This window comes from Stylophora pistillata, chromosome 7 (genome assembly GCF_964205215.1).
Source record: "Stylophora pistillata chromosome 7, jaStyPist1.2, whole genome shotgun sequence".
Classification (NCBI taxonomy): Eukaryota; Metazoa; Cnidaria; class Anthozoa; order Scleractinia; family Pocilloporidae; genus Stylophora; species Stylophora pistillata.
This window is the reverse complement of record NC_142525.1, coordinates 913,970-932,340: the sequence shown is the minus strand read 5'-3', so window position 1 is coordinate 932,340 and position 18,371 is coordinate 913,970. Positions and strand designations below refer to the sequence as shown.

The 18,371-nt window shown below is 39.2% G+C and overlaps 3 protein-coding genes across 3 annotated transcripts; 2 read left to right on the top strand and 1 right to left on the bottom strand.

Moving 5' to 3' along the window:
* Nucleotides 1–768: 768 nt before the first annotated feature.
* Nucleotides 769–6,557, top strand: LOC111328431 (uncharacterized). Its single transcript, XM_022932859.2, has 4 exons — nt 769–927; nt 3,352–3,692; nt 4,637–4,751; nt 6,114–6,557. Exons 1-4 carry the CDS (start codon nt 873–875, stop codon nt 6,335–6,337), a joined length of 735 nt encoding a protein of 244 aa, XP_022788594.2. The 5' UTR covers nt 769–872; the 3' UTR covers nt 6,338–6,557.
* A 615-nt stretch (nt 6,558–7,172) lies between these two features.
* LOC111328421 (uncharacterized) lies at nt 7,173–11,350 on the top strand. Its single transcript, XM_022932846.2, has 4 exons — nt 7,173–7,332; nt 9,643–9,995; nt 10,295–10,433; nt 10,784–11,350. Exons 1-4 carry the CDS (start codon nt 7,230–7,232, stop codon nt 11,005–11,007), a joined length of 819 nt encoding a protein of 272 aa, XP_022788581.1. The 5' UTR covers nt 7,173–7,229; the 3' UTR covers nt 11,008–11,350.
* A 1,547-nt stretch (nt 11,351–12,897) lies between these two features.
* LOC111328490 (uncharacterized) lies at nt 12,898–17,915 on the bottom strand. The gene is made up of 4 exons (XM_022932931.2): nt 17,543–17,915; nt 14,816–15,180; nt 14,384–14,483; nt 12,898–13,704 (listed from the first exon to the last, which is right to left on the bottom strand). The coding sequence occupies exons 1-4, from the start codon at nt 17,598–17,600 to the stop codon at nt 13,508–13,510; spliced, it is 720 nt and encodes a 239-aa protein (XP_022788666.2). The 5' UTR covers nt 17,601–17,915; the 3' UTR covers nt 12,898–13,507.
* Nucleotides 17,916–18,371: the final 456 nt, after the last annotated feature.

Sequence of the window (18,371 nt, the reverse complement as noted above, 5' to 3'; positions counted from 1 at the left end):
TCAAATTAGAATAATTACAGACAAACTGCACAAAATTTCAGTATCTAAAATAAAATGTTAGCAAGGCAACACTTGAAACGGAAATAGAAATATGAACTTTTTATCTAATATTAGATATTGTAGTGTCTTGTGTACGGAATATTGCGCAGTCTCCTTTGCCAGGTCAAGCAGTTTTTCGTATCAATCTAAGTCATCTTTTTTCCGAGTTTCCCTTTTGAAGTAAACCCTTTCGCGCAGGATTTTTCTAGTTAGAGCTCCCTTTTTAATTAATTAATTATGCCAGGGCCCTCGCCCTCGCATGATAAATAAACAAAGTCACGGGCAAAAGTTTAAAAACAGACAAATCATTGCCACTTCCGGAGCTATTATGGTCACGTCGTATTTTGGACGTGACTCCGATCTCTTTCCGCAGCAAAAAAGGAGAAAAAAGGGGGACAAATTGAAAAAAACAAAAACACAAAACACAAACAAACAACGAATTCGAAGAATGGTGTATGATGTAAAATACTTCGATAATTCGTCAGCATTTGAAAACAAATTACAAAGAGTCTCTTACCATTCTATCAATTACTGCACATGAGACGTTGCCAAAATAAAACAGAGGAAGTCGATTCTTTCTTTAATCTCTTCAGAAAGGGTTCCAGGCGCGGTTCAAGATCGCCTGACTCTCGGATCATGACGTCAAACTGATTAAATTTCCAATTTAAATTTCATGACAGCGTAGTGAGCGGGCAAGATCGCGTGACTCTCGAACCATGACGTCATACTGATAAAATTTCCAATTTAAATTTCGTAATAGCGTAGTGAGCAGGCAGACATATAAACAGGAACACATCCAATTTTCACCTGTGTTAAACTACAAGTTAAGGATAATGGCAACGACTCTTCTCTCCCTGTTGGTTTTTAGTCTTTTATCGACAACACTAGGTAAGAGCTTAGCAATGTCATGTGATGTTTGTTACCTTAAAGACGATGTACGCTTCCTCCGCCATCACGAGTCATATCAATGCGCTGGTGCTAATGTTTCGGAGGAAGTTCATTTCCCCGCGAGAGCGTAAGGAATGATCCGTTTCGTATTCAAAAATTATAAATAGGTTAAAAAATGTTTTGGGAATTTATTCATCTGTGCGATGCAAAACTGGCTTTGTCTTTCAAGTTTACTCACTTTCACACTGTTTACGTTAAGGCCGGACAAAAACATTAGTCGTGTCGTCTTGTTCCTCGCCAAACATTTGACATTTATTTGCATCATAGAATGTAGAGAAAACTAAAAGCTGTAAATTAAGATCTTTATTAGTGAGGTGTCCTCTAAGTAGTCCAAGAGATTCGAATATACCGATCGGCAGTGCGTCTGAAAAGTCCTTACGCGTCATCGATTACATTGCATTCGAAGCTTCGTGTTTGAAAGTGATTTATGACGCTTACACCTTTTCAGTTCCATGGAAATCAAAATTGACAAAATAGCACAATTTGTCATGTGGAGGATATCTAACCAATTATCCATGGATGAACTTGGAACAGGAGACCGGAATGATAATTGATTCTAACGATTCGAAAGGACATCAGGGAAATTTCGAATAATCGATCGAAGCCAGCCACGTTAGACAATTTAGGTGCAAGACGAGTTTCAGTGAGCGAAGACCTCTCTGATACACAGAACAGTTTTCTTTTTTTTTTCAATTTTAAATAACAAGATCATCAAATCGCTCAAACGTTATACAGTATACCAAAGTTGTCATTCGTTTAAACGTGCATTTTAAGAAAGAATTTTAATCAAAAGGAAAATGAAAGTACAGTATGATTAATGTTTAATTCCCACCGAATGCTATGGGCGGAAAAATCGAAGTTTTTCCTATTTCTGCTGCAAATTAAACGTTGTAAACTTTATACCGTGTTGCCCATACGATTCGATATCCTAACAGTGTTACCTTCAGTGGGTAGTTTTAATTTTAGTACTTGCGGTGCCGATATCGAGGATAAGATTCTTGTCGTTTTAAGTGTATTTCGCTTTACGTAGTGGCCAAATATATTTAATTTACATGCAAGGGACTGCCACGGTAATTTCAAAGAAAGCGGAGAGATTTTAGCGCTGTTACATAAGATGCCCGATGAAATGGGAGAGATATAGATTCAAGTGCACGCCGAGTTATATCGTTGCAGAGACTGTGTGTGTTTTTGAACACTCTTGGATTCAGTATTCTTTTCTTCTACAAGTTTTTACAACTTCCTCCTTCCACTATTTACAGCTCTTCACTTCATGATAGGATCTTTAGCAGGAAGGAAGACGTCGATTAAAATATAGCGATATTTAACAAACGGTAAACACCACAGCGTACACTATTGAGTTATGGATGCACGCGGGAGGTTGCTAAGCACGAAAGAAGCGTAAGAGTCGCGCGAGACGATAGCCGAGAGCGACTCTATCTTCTTGAGTGGTTAGCAAACCTCCCAAGTGTATCCATAACTCAATAGTGTACACTGTGGCATTTACCATTTGTTTTATAACATAACATTGATACAGTGTAGCGAGAGTTTCCTTTTATTTAACAAATCTTAAGTGACCAAAAACAAGCGCGCGCGGAAAACTAGTCTTTGCATTTGCTCACGTCAGCAGCGTACACCCATGGACAAATGGGGGACGCTGAATTGACCAATCAGAACGCGTGCTTTGCTTTGGTTATGTTATAATTTTAGTTAGAATTTAGAAAATGGCTGAGAGTGTTTAGTGTCTCCTACTTCAGCATAACGAATGGAAGAGGCTTTGAGTCTCAAATAAAGACTTCAGTAATTTGCCGTTGGAGTTTCTGTTCCCAGACCACGTAAATTTTGGTGATTTCACGGTACTGTTTTACGGAGAATGGCTGAGAAATGCACAAAGTTTTAAAACGCACGTGCTGAGCCACTGTTCTACCCTTCAGATCATTGGTTTTGCTGAGTCCTCATTTATGTCGCCCCGGTGTGATTTGCGGAACCCTATCATCTCCTTACTGTCTGCCATACAATTCTTATGATATTGGTTTAGAGAATTTAGCATTGGATCAACTACTGATCCTCCAATTGATATTTTTCTTTATTCTCATTACTTGTCTGCTTGATATTGTGTCGATGATCATGTGAGGAAAAATTCTGTCTTGGTCACTCCTGGGAACTAAACGGTTAAAGAGGTCTCTAACAGAAACACCCGCATACAAAGACCCCAATTTTCCAAGAGACTAAAACAAGTCTTGAAGAGGCTCAAATATATAAAAAGCAAGACCTGTGCTTTTCTTTCGATTTTCCTTCAGATAATTTTATCTATTTAGTATTGACCACTACTGATTATTCATAATTGATTTATTATTTTTTTCGCAGGTTGGCAAGACGAATGTCGTCTTGAACTGGCCCCCAGTCTTCCTCTTCCTATCAAATGTAACGCCACGTCTTATTACTGTGAACAAATCACGTGTTCAACTCCTTTCAGTAACGAGGATATCACACTGAATGTGGACTTTAACCCATGGGATGATCCCATGAGTGCTCACGTTACCCTATCAGTTCCGAAGCTTAGATTTGATTGGTCGGCCAGCGTAAAGGATGGAGAGCAAATTGAGGTTCCCGGATTTCCACTGGATATTGAAGGGTTACCAGTCGGAAAGGTTGATGCTTCCATTCGAGTTGCCATGACGAAAGATAATGATACCCTTAGCTTCGAGGTAACCTCCCGTCTCATTGCAATTTGAATTACTGTTAAAAGTTCTTTTTTGGTTGATTTTCAAGTCAAGTATATTGGTCACTATGATTCATCAAATATTTTTGTTCAAGCATGATTTATATAAACGCATCACGTGATCGAATATGCCCGAGCCAACATTAGGAATATTTAACAATTATTCCATTCGCGCGCGTTGGATATGTGATGATAGATAGCCAACGAGGCGCATAGCGCCGAGTTGGCTAAAATCATCTCATATCCATCAAGCGCGAGTGGAATAATTGTTTTATTAAAAACATTAAATTAAATTATCAATTTTATTCAATTTCTTAGCTACCTTTCAATTAGAAGCTGACGCGTACGCTCACCATGTTTGTAGTTTATGGTATATTGGCTCATATACCATAATGGCTAAGCCAATTAAAAGTCTTGTATTGTATTATCCAATGATCCAGTTTTTAATAATCGTGGATATCCCTTAAGTGATATTCCCCAATTTTCAAACCATACGTCTTTTACCACAAAGGCGTTCTTTTAAAAAATAAAGCTCAAGATGAGAAAGTGTTACCTGAGCTATTGACATAGAGCAAGCGACTTGTTTGTTTGTTCATTAAGATAGCTGAAAAGTAAAGATCACATGAGCAAACATTAAGCTGTAACTACACATTTTTCATCCGCATAACGGGAGAAAAAGTTTGATAAACACAGTAGCCTCCACTGGCGCAAAAAGATGCTCGTATAATTATCCTTGAACATTCTCTGTTCCTCGAAGCTCGTAGGTTTCTTAGAGCTTCACTCTCCAAAAACTCTTCGCATCTAGGAACAGATGATGCCCACGGACAATATCTGAAAACATTTTTACTTCAAGTGGCGGTTATTGATGATATATTTCGAGTAGACTCTTTTTTAATTTGAATATGGGTTCTTTTTTTGTTTTATGACTAGGTTAACCTGGTGGGCTGGACAGATTTGACAAAGACATCTTACACAGTAACGCTTATTAAAGGAAAAATTCCCCACATTGAGAAACCTGAAATAATAATTTGCGATATTGGCTGGGGTAAGTTAGGTTCGCATTAGCTGGTCAAGTAGAACCACACATGCGCTTTTACTGCAATCTCTCTCTCTCTCTCTCTCTCTTTAGAACATAGCTAGCAGAACCGCGCAATCAAATTCAATATTTGTAAGCATGCTCAAAATCCCGATAGTGCACGCTGCCAGCGTCAGCAAATCGCTTCGCCAGAAATTTTTTATTCGCGCGAGCGGCTGATTGTTAGCGCGGGAAAAATAATATATTTCGCGACAATAATGGATACAAACAGAAACTCGGCCTACTAGTCGGAAAACGAAGACAATGTTTCGACCTTTCCCCTTGGGCTAGAGTTCTTAAATGAGGCAGAAAAAGAGAAAAACAAAGGAAAAGGAGACTCGGCATCAGCGCCGTCACGATTCGCTTCAACTGATATTGTTGTCCATTTTTCCCGTCGCATTTGATGCACAATTCTACCGGCTATGTTCTAAAACAATTGGTTCATGCTTTCAGCTGTGCACTATCGAGTTATGGAGCACGTGGGAAGTTTCGAGAGCACTCAAGAAGCTAGAGTTGCCCTCGGCTATCGCCTCGGGCAACTCTTACGCTTCTTTCGTGCTCTCGAAACTTCCCACGTGCTCCATAACTCGATAGTGCACGCTAAAGCATGAACCAATTGTTAAATATTGGCTGGGGTAAGTTAGGTTCGCATTAGCTGGTCAAGTAGAACCACACATGCACTTTTACTGCAATCTCTCTCTCTCTCTCTCTCTCTCTCTCTCTCTTTTCCCTGGATTAGTATTAAGTCTAATAATAGTTTTGTTACTCTTCAACTTTGCGAAGGAAATTCCCTAGCATTTCACTGCACACCCTGTTCGGCGTATAGTAGCAAAGCAAATGATTAACATGAGCGGGGGCGCGCAATTTATCACCACTACTATGTTCCCAGTTATTATGTACACTGAAGCGCTCTGAAACTCATCATTTACGCAGAGATTTCAAGAAAATACGGCCATCCTAACTTTCGCAGCATGAAGATCCCGGCCAGAGTCTTCTCTTTGCTGCAAAAAACCGTTAGATTTACTTCTGTAACAAACATAAGTTTCCCGTAATCAAAAAAGCAGGCCCCGGTTGTTCAAAGGTTGGTTAACACTCATTCGCTGGATACTGAGCCATTTATCTTTTGAATAGCGTTATCTGCCTTTAAACAACTAGGCCCAGTTCTGTTTCAGTCCACCATATGACTTGTTCCTAGTCCCCTGCATGATGCGCGCAGCGCGTAGTAGAGGGAGAGGGATAATGGGAAGGAAACCACACGTCATGAAGAAGCCAGTGCGCGAAGAGAGGCATGGAGATGTGTCTTAAGTATTTTTATTTTCTTTTATTTCTCAGGGCACAACTACAACAAGTTTAAGAAATTGCCCGCTCCGTACAAAGCGCTGATAATAACAAGTGCTGTCGTGTTCTTAGTTTTGGTTGCACTCACTGTTTCTTTTTGCTGCAAGAGGAAGCGAGTTACTACCACTGGCCAGGTGAAGGTCATGCCTCCTTCCTATGACGAGGCTACCTCTACCAAAACCAAAGTCCCGATGCAACCGCTGATCGACGAAATTTAAGGCGCAAGTGTGTCCGTTTTTAAGTCAAAGAAATGTCATGTTCATCGATGTTCTTCAAACAAGGGACTCATAGATTTAGAGCATATACAGTTTTGGTTTTCTTTCTGACTGTTGCCAGTGAAAATAAGGGTATAGTGTGTAGTCTTGGTATTACATCTATTAGTGAGTTGTATTATGAAAAAGGTGTAATTTTTGATTAAAAACTTTTGATAAGATCATAGACTGAAGTACATTTTTACATTCTACTGTTGGAAAATATACAAAGTGTTGAAAACACCAAGTTTTCTCTAACTTAAATTTTTTGTGTGATTGAATTTTTCATTGATATTTTAAAATTTTCTCTTTACGGAAAAATGTCTGCAAAAGAGAGTATCTTTTGCAACGCATCAAAGATGTCAATAGACTATCTTCTATTGGTTTACAGTTGCATTGCATCCAGCGAAGTGAATTGATTGTAAACATAAAACTCCCTCACCCCTCCCCTTAACACACCGATAATCCCTTCTTGGAGCAGTCTGCACTAAAAATAAAAATCTCCTCCTCCAGTTAATCCTGTCTCAGCAGAGAAGCGCCCTAGGGTCCTTCGTATGACACAGATAATAACAACTTTAATTTATTTCTGCGTTAATAATAAATATAGGGGTTACCTTCTGGCAAAATAAGTATTTTCTCGTGGTGTGCCGTTGCGTGTCACTTATTCCTCTCACGTTTGCGAAATCTTAAATAAAGTTCATTACGTCAGGTTGTTTTGATCAATTTAGTCTTCTCTTTGTTCATCGCAGTAACTCATTGGTTCAGGTTTCGTGAGGAAATAAATACCGCTTTTGTTACTCCTTTTATCTTGCCTTGGTTGCCTGGTAACCAAGTGACGTAAACCGTGAGGGGTCTAGTGATGAATAATAATTTGCGGCTGTCAGTTCGAGGCGAAGGCGAAAAGATGGAGTTTAAATTTTACACCGCTTTGTTAATTGTGGGCCTGGTTTCCACTGTTTTGGGTGAGTTTTTCATAGATAAAACAGACAGTTAAACGTAAGATTGTTTGAATTTATATATACGAGAAAATATCAAGCGTAGTACCAAATTTTTGAGGTATTTTCGATAAGCTGTAGTGCTGATGACCGTGTAAAAGCTAGAACATCAGAACAGTTATGTAACTCTGGGCAAAACCTCATGGATTGGCGCTACCTTGCTAGGAGTTTTCCCATCAGATGAAGGATTTGTATTTAATAGGCGTAGTAAAATTTTCGTGGAAAATTCTGAAAGGTTAAACTTTGCAGTTAAACGAAGCAAGCCCTTCATTTCGGCTCTGTAGGAGTTTTCACGAGTTTACAGGCCGCTACATATGTTGCAGTTAAGGATTACTCGCGGCTAAAATTTCTCAGTTTTGTCGTCGTCTTCAGCAATATTCGTAGCTTGCATGTAAGTGTGAAACGATCTAATTTATAGAAATTTCGTGCATTTCGTTTTTAAGCTGCAAAACACTTCCATGTTTTTACGTCGCTGTACAGCATCTGTTTATTTTCACTTCAATGACGTTGTCTTATGTTGTAGACTTTGCATAAATTTTTCATGTCATCGGCAATTACAGTCCTCTTTGCCTGCACCGAACAGTATTATATCATTTCCTTCAAGATATCTATTCTTCTGGGTTTTAGCGTCGTTCTACGATGTTATTTTGGTTTCCGATAAAAAAAATCGCTGAACGAAAGATGCTGCGTCATTCGATTTGTACTCCAACTTGTTCCGCATGACCTACTCGGAACCTCTTTGACAAACGACTGTTCCGGCAAAATCTCATAGCGTTTTTTAAACGTTCGTCGGCCCGTAGCTTTAAATAGAATGTAGCTAAGCGTTATAACTTGTGAAGAAAACTACTTCAACTTCTAAATAGCCTCTCTCACCATCCCCAATTTTCTTCCATTCGCTTCCACCCTCCCCTGTCCCCAAAAGCGTTAACTTCACAGCAGCTGCTGCAACGAATGGAGTCCAGCTAAATACTCCATCAAATATCAAAAAAGCTTTTCTCGGCTTGTAAATTAAGAGGAGTGAATTGTTATGTGCTTTCTTACACTTTTCATTTTTGCTGTAGTAATTCGTGTCCGACTTTCAGCTGGATAGGAAACCATTAGCTAAACAAAAACAAGCTGCCGAGTCGATTGATGTGTCTTAATTTAGTAACCCTACCCTTTTTCTGTGGAAATTGTCGTATCGGTTAATTCGTAAAATAAGGAAGTGTTTAATGATACAAGAATAATATAACGTTACTGCAAGCGATCTCAGCTCCTTTCGCGGTCTTCTTTCGCGTGAGTCAGATGTTAGTGCCCGAACAGCACTGATTATTTATGGATCAAGCTTCGTGCAATTCAAGTTTGTGCAAGAACAGGCGACACAATACATTTCCTACCATTGAGTGAAAAAGAAAAACTTGTGACTTTCCTTGTGTGGGCAGAGTAAAAGACACATTTTTTCTTTATTAAACTCGAAATATATCGAACGAAATGTTTAGGATTCTCTCAGTGTAATCGCCCGCGAATTCGCCATAATTTCAGAAATTCTTTTAAAGTTCGTCGTCAGAGGTAAGCGTTCGACTACTGTTAAAAATCTATCAACTTCTCCTGGTGAGCAGAGCTAGAAGAAAGTTTTATGAAATTCTCTCATTAAACTCGGCTTTCTAAGAAAAATTCATCGAAATTCGACTGTTTTTAGCACAGGAACAGTTAGCCAAACCAGCCTCCGATAAACAACTTCTACTTTTCAGAATTGAACAGGTAGAAGAAATCACGGAAAGATCGACTTCTTCCTAACTGAGCTGACTCTGACAATCTTAAAGCTGAGTTTTGTTTTTCTTTCGAGTAATCCTCCTGTTTTAAGACGATTTCCAGACATCAAACAGAAACTAGGTATGGAAACTCAACATTGAAGATGGTAGGGTTCGTGATACCGTTCCACGCACCACTGAATTTTTAGAATTATTCACGCGTCACGTGTATTTTAAACGGTATTTCACACTTCACGAAATTAGGAGGGAAAATTCCAAAACTCTCTTTACCTCACGTTTCTACAAGATTCACGCATCACATGTAAACCTTTCGCCATTTTCATTAAAGCAAGTGTAGGCCTTTTTAAAAGTTTTTGTGAGTGTTTCTGTCCGCACGCGTTGTTTAAAAAGTTGCAAGAAACATTAGGATTCAGTTTGCTACATGTAATTGTGGCTCTGATGTTAGGAACAAGTGAAGCTGCCTCGCTCCAAATTCAAAACAACCTGCCATCTCATATCTAACAAGAATGATTTTAATTCATCTCAGCCAAAGGTGGACACCGTGGGCACGGTGGTAAGGGTCGTCGTCATGGAAAGAAAGAAGAATGCCCTGAACTGACGACATCTAAAAAAGTGCCTTTCATATGCAGCGTATCTAGGACGTGCGACACTTTCTCCTGCAACAGTGACTTCTTGGGTGAAACTGTGGAGTTTGTCCTCAAGATTGACAGGTCCAAAGGTCCAGTGAGCGCGGAGGTCGAAGTGAACGTGAAGGCGCTTGGTTTTTTCTGGAAGCAGACCCTCCAGAGTGGGAAAAAGTATAAGGTGGAAGGATCTCCGATGAAGGGAATGTTTGTGTCCCTGACGATGAATAAGACTGCGAAAGGAATTACTTTCGAGGTAAAGATATCCATAGAATTTTGTACTGATTACCTTCAAGGAATTGTTCCACCAAAAAAAAAAAAAAAAACATTTTAAGCAGAGTATGAAAGGCGACGATTGATTTTTCTGTATTTATTAGAAGCGGTTTCGTATCCAGGCTCCTTTTGTCTCTTTTTATTTTCTTCTCGCGCCAATCAATAAACAATTTTGTTGTTCATCTCATCTTTTCTTGTCTTTGTCATTCATTATTTATTCTAAATACCTGAGGATGAAGGTAATACAATCTGGGTTATCTTCTTTCATCGTTTCCTCTTCAGCTGGACTTGTCTGGATCTGTGGGTGATATAAAGTTGACGGACGAGCCGGTGTTGCGAGGCAAACTGCCAATGAAGGAAGATTACCACGACGAGGGAGACCATGATGGGTACAAAGGTCATCACAGGGGACGCTGCAGCAGTAAGTACTCAACTTCCTAGCTACTCGCGGCTGCCTGCTTCTCTTTGGAGTCTGGGGACAAGAAAAGAAAATTTATAGCGGAGAGAGGGGTGGGTGGTTGGATGCAGTATGAAGAAAAGAGCTTCAAGGAAAAAAGTTAGTGACAAAAAGTTTCTGTCCCAATAACGAAACAGAGTAACTTTGGTCAGACTTCGACTGCACTCAAACCTCCATCCAGAGAAGGGCGCGCATATCTTAGGTTACCGCTCCTCTATTTGAGTAGTTTGTCATCATAGCGCAATCATTATAAGCAAGAGAGAAACTTTTGATAATTTCTTGTCGCAAGCAATGCCTGTGGTTTTCTTTTCCAGGGGCTTATGCCTGGTTCAAACGCCAACCTGGAGCCGTTAAGGCCGCTGTTGTCATAAGCGCTATCTTAGGCCTCTTGTTGTTGATCTCTGGTATGGTTTACTGCTGCAAGAAGCGCCGAGCCGCACCCGTTGGCACCCTGAAAGTGAAGCCTCCATCCTATGACGAGGCCACAAGCGAGGTGAAGTCCAAGGTTCCAATGGAACCGCTGGTCAACGAGGAGTAGTACCCAAGCTTTGCTTTCCGTCACAGTTCTCAGTAGACGTAGTTAACTATTTGTGTAAATCATTCACAGAAGAAAATGGTTTAGAGGTGACATAGACGAGGGTTAACTTAAAACTCCTCAAGACCTAGTTGATTTACAGTGCATAGCCTAGTAGTTTGTAGTGTGATGAGGTCAAAGCGTGAGATCAAGAGAGCTGTAATTTGTATTCTTATTAATCATGAACTAAGGGTTTTTTTTTATTTCATTACTTAAGGTTGAGTTTGTAGATTGTTCAGTGTGACATGCAATACTTTACTACCAAAACGATTAAACTTAGTTGCACTGCAACGACCCTAGACCACAATTCTTGCAAGTTGTTTCTTTTCTGTGGAGAAACTCCCAGATATCAGCCTTTACATGAAACAGAGAAAAAGAAACTCATTCCGCTCTTTGTTGTCGTTTGTTTTTATTCCAGCGAAACATTTTGTACTCGAAAATAAACGTTTTGCCATGAATTGACCTTTGTCCGATCAAGATGTAAGCAAACTAAAAACGTTTCTTCCAAGGGAAAAGGTTAAAGCTGATAGATTCCAATGTAATCTTAGATCATAACCACTCGCAGTAAACTCCTGCATCAAAAATGAAGGCTTAGACATCAAGAGTCTTAATACAAAATGTTCACAGATTACGCTGAGAATTTCCGTAAAGTAGGTCCTTTCCTTGGGATGAACCTACTTTCGTACACAGCTCTCAATGTAGTCAGCTCCAATTCCCGTATTTTGTTCAATGAGAATGTATATTTAACTATTCATCGAAGTGGAGGTGGTTAGTGGTGGATATTTACCGAGCCGCGAAGCGGCGAGGTAAATATCCACCGCTAACCACCGACACTGAGGTGAATAGTTGTTTTAGTATACACTAAAACAGGGAGATAATATAACACTAAAACAGTGAGATAATATACACCACCGTCGTTAATTTGAGTGACTTTCTTCGCTTGTCACGGATGCAAACCGGTACGTTATTTCTTTGCCGAGTTGCTCGGAGGTAAATAGCAAAGGATATTCGGAGTTTGACTAGCCAATCAGAGCGCGCCTTCAACGCTATTCACTGTGTTAGTATATACTAATAATAACTATTCCCACCAATATCGCGAATACGGGCCGCGGGCTGAAATTTTCAGTCTCCTGAACCGCGTTGCCTTTAGAGAAATCTCGCTACAAAATACTTTGCAGTGAAATGATAAGAAGAAATACTGTCGTCTTAACTAAGCAACACTGGCGAAACTTTCGTGGCTCTTAATATTACATTTTATCTAAGTTACGTTACACAATTCAAAATGGAGGAAAAGTTTCTTCTGTTCGGTGAAGCCTTTTACCGCTGCGTCATGCAACAGCAGATGAGGAAATCGGAGTTGTAAAACGACACGTGTAAAGAGGCCTCCATAATGATCAGCTTCGAAGGTTACTTTATTACTTGACCATTGTAAAGACTGCGAGCCTTCACGGTTATGAATGCTACACATGCGAAACGTAATGAGCCTCTTCTCTACTACTTTGGGTAAGTTTCCCGCACGAAACCAAACATAAGCCACATACTTAGAGTTGTTATTCATTGGAATCTAGTAAGAAAAAGATCTACATTCATGTAGGGTTTTCTTTAAACACGTTTGTGTAGCTGTACAAGCTCAATAAAACAAGAATAATTTCTGTGTGCAACGAATGGTTTTCTTTAGCTCCACAGTATGAGTGTTTACCTTTCGTAATTTAAAAGAAGTGAATATTGGTTCGTAACATTGTACCACCAAAACAATTTAACTTGCGTGCTTCAGTCACCCATCCAATTCAAGTGAAGTTTGCACTGTATCCCGCCCGTGTTCGTTGGTCACAGACACAACTACTAGACTACCACTGACAGTTTTTAAGAGCCCTGTTTTACTTTACTTTATTTGAGTTAAAGACCAGTAAATAAGTTCGTTACAAGACACTTTACTCTCAGTACGTGCTGCGAAAAAATCCTTAGTATAATATCCCGCCTCCCCTCCCCTACCCCTTGCAAAAAATCCCAGGGACGTTGCACGGTCTCAGGGTCATAACAATACGGCAAAAATGGATATAAATATATAAATACCGGGCTCTTTTTTTATCCTCATTACTTAGGTCAATGAAGCTCTGCTTCGACAAATTTTCTCAAATAAGTATCCGAATTAACTCGGAATAACATCGGTTTTACTTCACTTCACTCTTTGATCGGTCAAAAAAAAAAAAGAAACGTTCGAACTTCTTAACCAATAAGAAGCAAAACTCGAGCCAATCGCGACTCGATCGTGTGCATTTTTTCGCGTGCAGAACACATTGCATTTTCATTGGCTCATGAGATTCGCCTTTTTGTTCTGATTGGTCGTTCCTTCCATTTCTGTTCTGAGACAGTCAATAAAATGCACTCGAGACAATTACAAGACAATTTTCTAGTTCTAAAACTTGCCTTTACGCACACTTGATAGTTTCCTTTTTAACAAAAATTAAATGTCATTAGACAAACGTCGCATTCCAAAGCCATCATTGCGAGACTTGAATATGTTAACATATAGGCGAGTGCCATCCCGTCCTCTTTTACAACAGCAAAAGGCAACAGTGAGAGCCACCAAAATCCCTGCGGTTAATGGCACCAAAATCACAAGAACTTTCACGGCAGTTGACTGTTCACTAAACCACGAACCTGAATCAACAACAGAGTCCCAAAAAAATTAATTAAATTCGAACTAAGATAAGTTACTGTCTATCTTTACAGTAAACTCCTCACTGCAAGATGCATAGATTAATAATAATTTCTCAAGAAAGAGGATTCTTGATGATGGACCACACAACACTCAATTTACAAAGCATTTTAAAATCTAATTTCTCCTTACAATATCACCCCAGAATCTAACATTAAGGTGACAAGAATATATCGAAAATGATCACCAACAAGAGAAGCTTTTGATTGTTAAACAAATTCTCCTTGTCAGCACCTTAGGAAATGTATAGAGAACAGTATGGAGAATATGCATACTGATATTGGGGTGGAAAGGGTTAATTTCCAAGACTACAGAAACCACACCCTGTTTAAAGCATCATAGTTGAAGGGGTCCAGGGATGCCCCCTTGGTACGATAATTTTCTCAATATTCAACAACATGCACAGAGAGACAATAAGTCACCTTTATTCACACACGGCGTGAACGTTTACATCACCAATAGGTAGGTATCCTGGGGGTAACAAATTTCCCCTCCCCATCCCTCATTTTGAAAAATTTTTAACTCCACCTTGGTTTAGAAGGACATACCCATTTAAAGGTCAAACTAAGGAGTGTGCCTCTGGGGGGGAGAGGAAGGGGGGTTGTGGCCCCAGATACTCACCACAGTCTGCAACAGATGATACAAAGATCTGTCCTTGAATCAGCACAGTATTCACTGAGGTAGTTTCACCTAATGCTGTCACATGCCCAACCAGAGTGACCTAACAAGATAAAGGTACCAGGTTTCAAAAATTATGGTTTCTTTTAATTCCATTACCTTGTGGCACTAGGTATTACCTAGAAACCACCCAACAGGCAACTTTTGAGGTGCACAAAGCTTCTGTTTAAAAATGACCATAAGTGCAGAGCTTTTGATCTGAAATGATTTCTTTTTATCCTCATGCAAATTTAGTTTTTTTTTCATATGAAGGTTCTCACACTGGGCCTCATTTTAAAAGTAAGACTTTTTGGAACTCAGAAATTGCCTGTTCCATAAGATCCATCTGGTTAAAAGGCAAAAATTAGACCAAATATATTATCCGGTGATCCTTACCGTGAAATTGACTTTGTTGTCTTGAATCTCCTTCAGTTGAACTTGCACGTACAGCTTGGCATCAGAAACTGCCAATCCTCCGGAAAAACTACTTGCTTTGATAGGCAATTTAGCCTTTTCACCATCTTTCAGCCTCTCAAACCAGTCCAGGTCAACTTCTGGCTGCTGCAATTTAACTGACGCAACAAGAGATTTACCACATCTGCTTACTTTAAGACCAGCAGTTAATTTGTGGCCACCTGCCTCTGCCACACATTTGAGCTTGCTGCACTTTTGGCTAAAGAAACACTTGCCAGCATCAGGCTCTTCTGGGATGAACTTAACAGCTGGACATTGTTTGGTGTGCATAGAGCCACCTTCACCACCTGCAATGATATGTTATTGCATTGCACAATGATATGTTATTGCATTGCGTGTTAATATTCCTAAGAAAGATGGTAAATTTTAAGCTGTAAGCGAGATAGACAAAGACCTTTTTCATCTTGTCACAAGCCTCATGAGGTAACAAAGATCTTTCTTATTCTGTTTACGCAGAATTAAAGATTCAGGTTGATGCATGTTGCATATGAACCTTGTGTTGCCTTCGCTCTACTGCTGTGACTCAGTAACAATTAGTGAGAATACTCAAAATAATAAGGTAGAAGTTGTTATCTCAACCTAATGCTTAACTCCCATCACTAATTACCGTAACAAGGAAATGTGTAGCAGAGGGGAGAATTAACAATCAGATCTTGGGATCTAAAGGGTCAACAAACTTTATTCCTGTTTTTATGATAAAATTCAAGAGATGAAATGTCAGTTATCGTGAGCATGCTTCTTTTTATTGTCCTTGTTTAAGAATTTGTTGTACATTTTACCGCCATCTTCTTTATCATAAGTATAAATGTCACAGTATAATTGTTTTGATATAAATAACCACCATCATTGTTACTACTATAATTATAATTATAATTATAATAATTATAATAATTATTCTTATAGTCATTAGCTCAATGGATAGAGCGCTGGACTGTAGTGCGGGAGGTCGAGGGTTCGAGCCCCGGCCAGACCAACACTCAAGGTCTTAAAATAATTGAGAAGAATTTGCTACCTTGCTATAACATCAAGAAATGGTTAGATATTCTAGTCTTCTCGGATAGGGATGAATAAATAGAGGTCCCGTCTCCTGCAGGGTTGGGGCAGGAGACGTTAATTTCCCACACACGAGATTACTGTGTGATGGATGTCCTCCCCTGGGGTGGGATGGGTGGGTTAGGACAGCAGGTCCACATCAGCTATTACAGCTGCCAAATTAATCAACCTGCTTAAACAAATAAATGAACTTCAACTTCAACTTCAACTTCAACTTCATTACTAATATTATCAATATCATTGTTTATTTAACTAGTTTTGGGTTTCATTAATGACAGTTTATGTTCTGTAATTTAGTTACTGATGCTGACAACAAATTCTACATTCACACTTCTCGAAAGAGAACTACGAGCTTCCAAGTGTGTTAAGTTAGGTTTTATGATGGTTAGCTGTTGTATAAAATGAAATTTGTGGATTTCAGCTGTGGAGGAAATATTAAATTCCTATAGATGAGCTAAGACTTTTTCCCATTGTCTATGCTTTACTCTTTCAAGAGTGTGCTGTTAAAAAATTTATTTAACTCTCCTTGCTATTTGCCATACAATTCTTGTATTGTTTGTTTGGAGAATTTGGTATTGGATCAGCCAATAATCCCATTATTGATATTTTTCTTATTCTCATCACTCGTCTGCTTGATGTTATATTTATATTGTAAGGAGAAATACTATCTTGGTCACTTGTGGGAGTTGAAAGTTCAGACAGGTCTCATCTATAAAGTAAGATAAATAATTATAATGCTCAAAATTTGAGCATTTTCAAGGCTTTGGGTTAAGGTTAGCTTATTGAAGAAATCATAACCCTGAAATTTTTCTTTTTTGTATTTCTATTCCATTCAATTCCTCGAATTATTCTTTGTCTTATAAAATTTATCATGTTCTTAAGACGAACGTGACTTCAAAGAGATCTCCCTTTCACTAGCTTTTAGCAGGCGGAAAAAAATTATGCCAAGATTTCCCGAATGCTTCAAAAAAGTATACAAGTGCAAGGCTGTGATTTCGAAGTGACCTAACTTTAAAGCCCATACTTTTTTCGGTAAGAAAGGTTTCTTATGGAAAAAATCGTGCGAAAAAAAAGCACGAGCTCAACATCTATCTGTCCATATCTGTGCGTTCCAGTTGTTTCTGCTGACAACAGGATAGTGATCGTTCATTCAATATTCATCAAATTCTGCCCTAAACTCAAAGCGCTTATTTACACCGTAATTTTATAGCCCATTTTCTCATATATGCCGCGCTATATTTCAAAATTAGATTTCATTACGCGCAATTTTATTTAACATGCGAAACTAAAGATGATGGGAAAAAAAAAAAACATGTTTCCACATGCACGCGAGGCGCTAACCATTGCAGAGAAACACTGAACAGCGCTTGTTTCTTAAAAAATTTCCATACATGTGCTTCACAGGGAAAAACCAATTTCTAACTTTTTTTTTTATAGATTCAGTTAACAGTCGCACAGCTAAGAAGATCTGCAGTCGTATGGAAAATGTACTAAAAACCACAGGGCGTGAAAGCTTCGGTTCTAAAATTCAATAGGCAAATATTAATTAATTTCACGAATACTTCGTTGAAGCTTTGTACTTTTAAGAATCTTTACCTTGCACAGTCGAAATGACTGCCCAGAGAAGCACTGTAATAAGCTGTATTCCAGCCATCAGACCTTTGCAGTATGCCAGGAGATACTTATGGATCTGCAAGTGGCGTGTAAAACCTAGTCAGGTTTTCTTGCAGTATGACGTTCGTTCCGGTGGGCGTATCACGTGACCAAACTTTTTTCCTCGTCCACAGTAGTGCACGCAATATTCGAGTTTCAGTGGTGCAACTCATTTTGAAAACCTTGAAGGTGTTCCCTAGTCATTTCTTAAGTGTGTTATGTGAGTAAAGGCTCTCTGCCAAGACTTGATCATTCGTTTAGTTACAGAACGCGTGCAGCGTTGCTTGGGATGTCTGTGACCTATCCTTGGCGTAAATTGTCTCACGTATACTGACGAATTTTCCTTTTTAGTGAAAGTAATCCGGACATAATTTCATCAGTTTTTCCTTGTAAATGAATAATGTTTTCCGTCATTTTTTCCCTTAACTAATTTAAGCTCAGCAAGAACTTTGTTCCTTAAAAACAAAACAAAACAAAAGACAGAGAGGTCTGTCCTCCTTCTAGCAGGAAAAACTGATGCGGGTAGGTTGAGAACGCGAGATGTGACAGGCAAAGAGAAGGGGAGACAAAAACTGTTCTTCTCACCATCCCTTTCTCTGCCATTCAGAGACGCGCACTCTTACGAGACGACTGGGAACGGGTTAGGGGCCGTGACACGATCGTGACGTCATTACCTGATACCGGAACTACTTCATCCTCTTGCCCGTGTCCAGGCCCTTATAGAGCATGTTCACTGAATGACTCACTAACGACTCTGCTGATTGATGCATAG

Bases quoted from the DNA above. Each gene is read 5' to 3' on its own strand.
- LOC111328431 (XM_022932859.2), top strand. From the start codon at position 873: ATGGCAACGACTCTTCTCTCCCTGTTGGTTTTTAGTCTTTTATCGACA. The intron at 928-3,351 runs GTAAGAGCTTAG...TTTTTTTCGCAG, and splicing joins TCTTTTATCGACAACACTAG to GTTGGCAAGACGAATGTCGT. The intron at 3,693-4,636 runs GTAACCTCCCGT...TTTTATGACTAG, and splicing joins ATGATACCCTTAGCTTCGAG to GTTAACCTGGTGGGCTGGAC.
- LOC111328421 (XM_022932846.2), top strand. From the start codon at position 7,230: ATGAATAATAATTTGCGGCTGTCAGTTCGAGGCGAAGGCGAAAAGATG. The intron at 7,333-9,642 runs GTGAGTTTTTCA...AATTCATCTCAG, and splicing joins CCTGGTTTCCACTGTTTTGG to CCAAAGGTGGACACCGTGGG. The intron at 9,996-10,294 runs GTAAAGATATCC...TTTCCTCTTCAG, and splicing joins CGAAAGGAATTACTTTCGAG to CTGGACTTGTCTGGATCTGT.
- LOC111328490 (XM_022932931.2), bottom strand. From the start codon at position 17,600: ATGGCTGGAATACAGCTTATTACAGTGCTTCTCTGGGCAGTCATTTCG. The intron at 15,181-17,542 runs GTAAAGATTCTT...ATATCATTGCAG, and splicing joins AGTCATTTCGACTGTGCAAG to GTGGTGAAGGTGGCTCTATG. The intron at 14,484-14,815 runs GTAAGGATCACC...TTATCTTGTTAG, and splicing joins ACAACAAAGTCAATTTCACG to GTCACTCTGGTTGGGCATGT.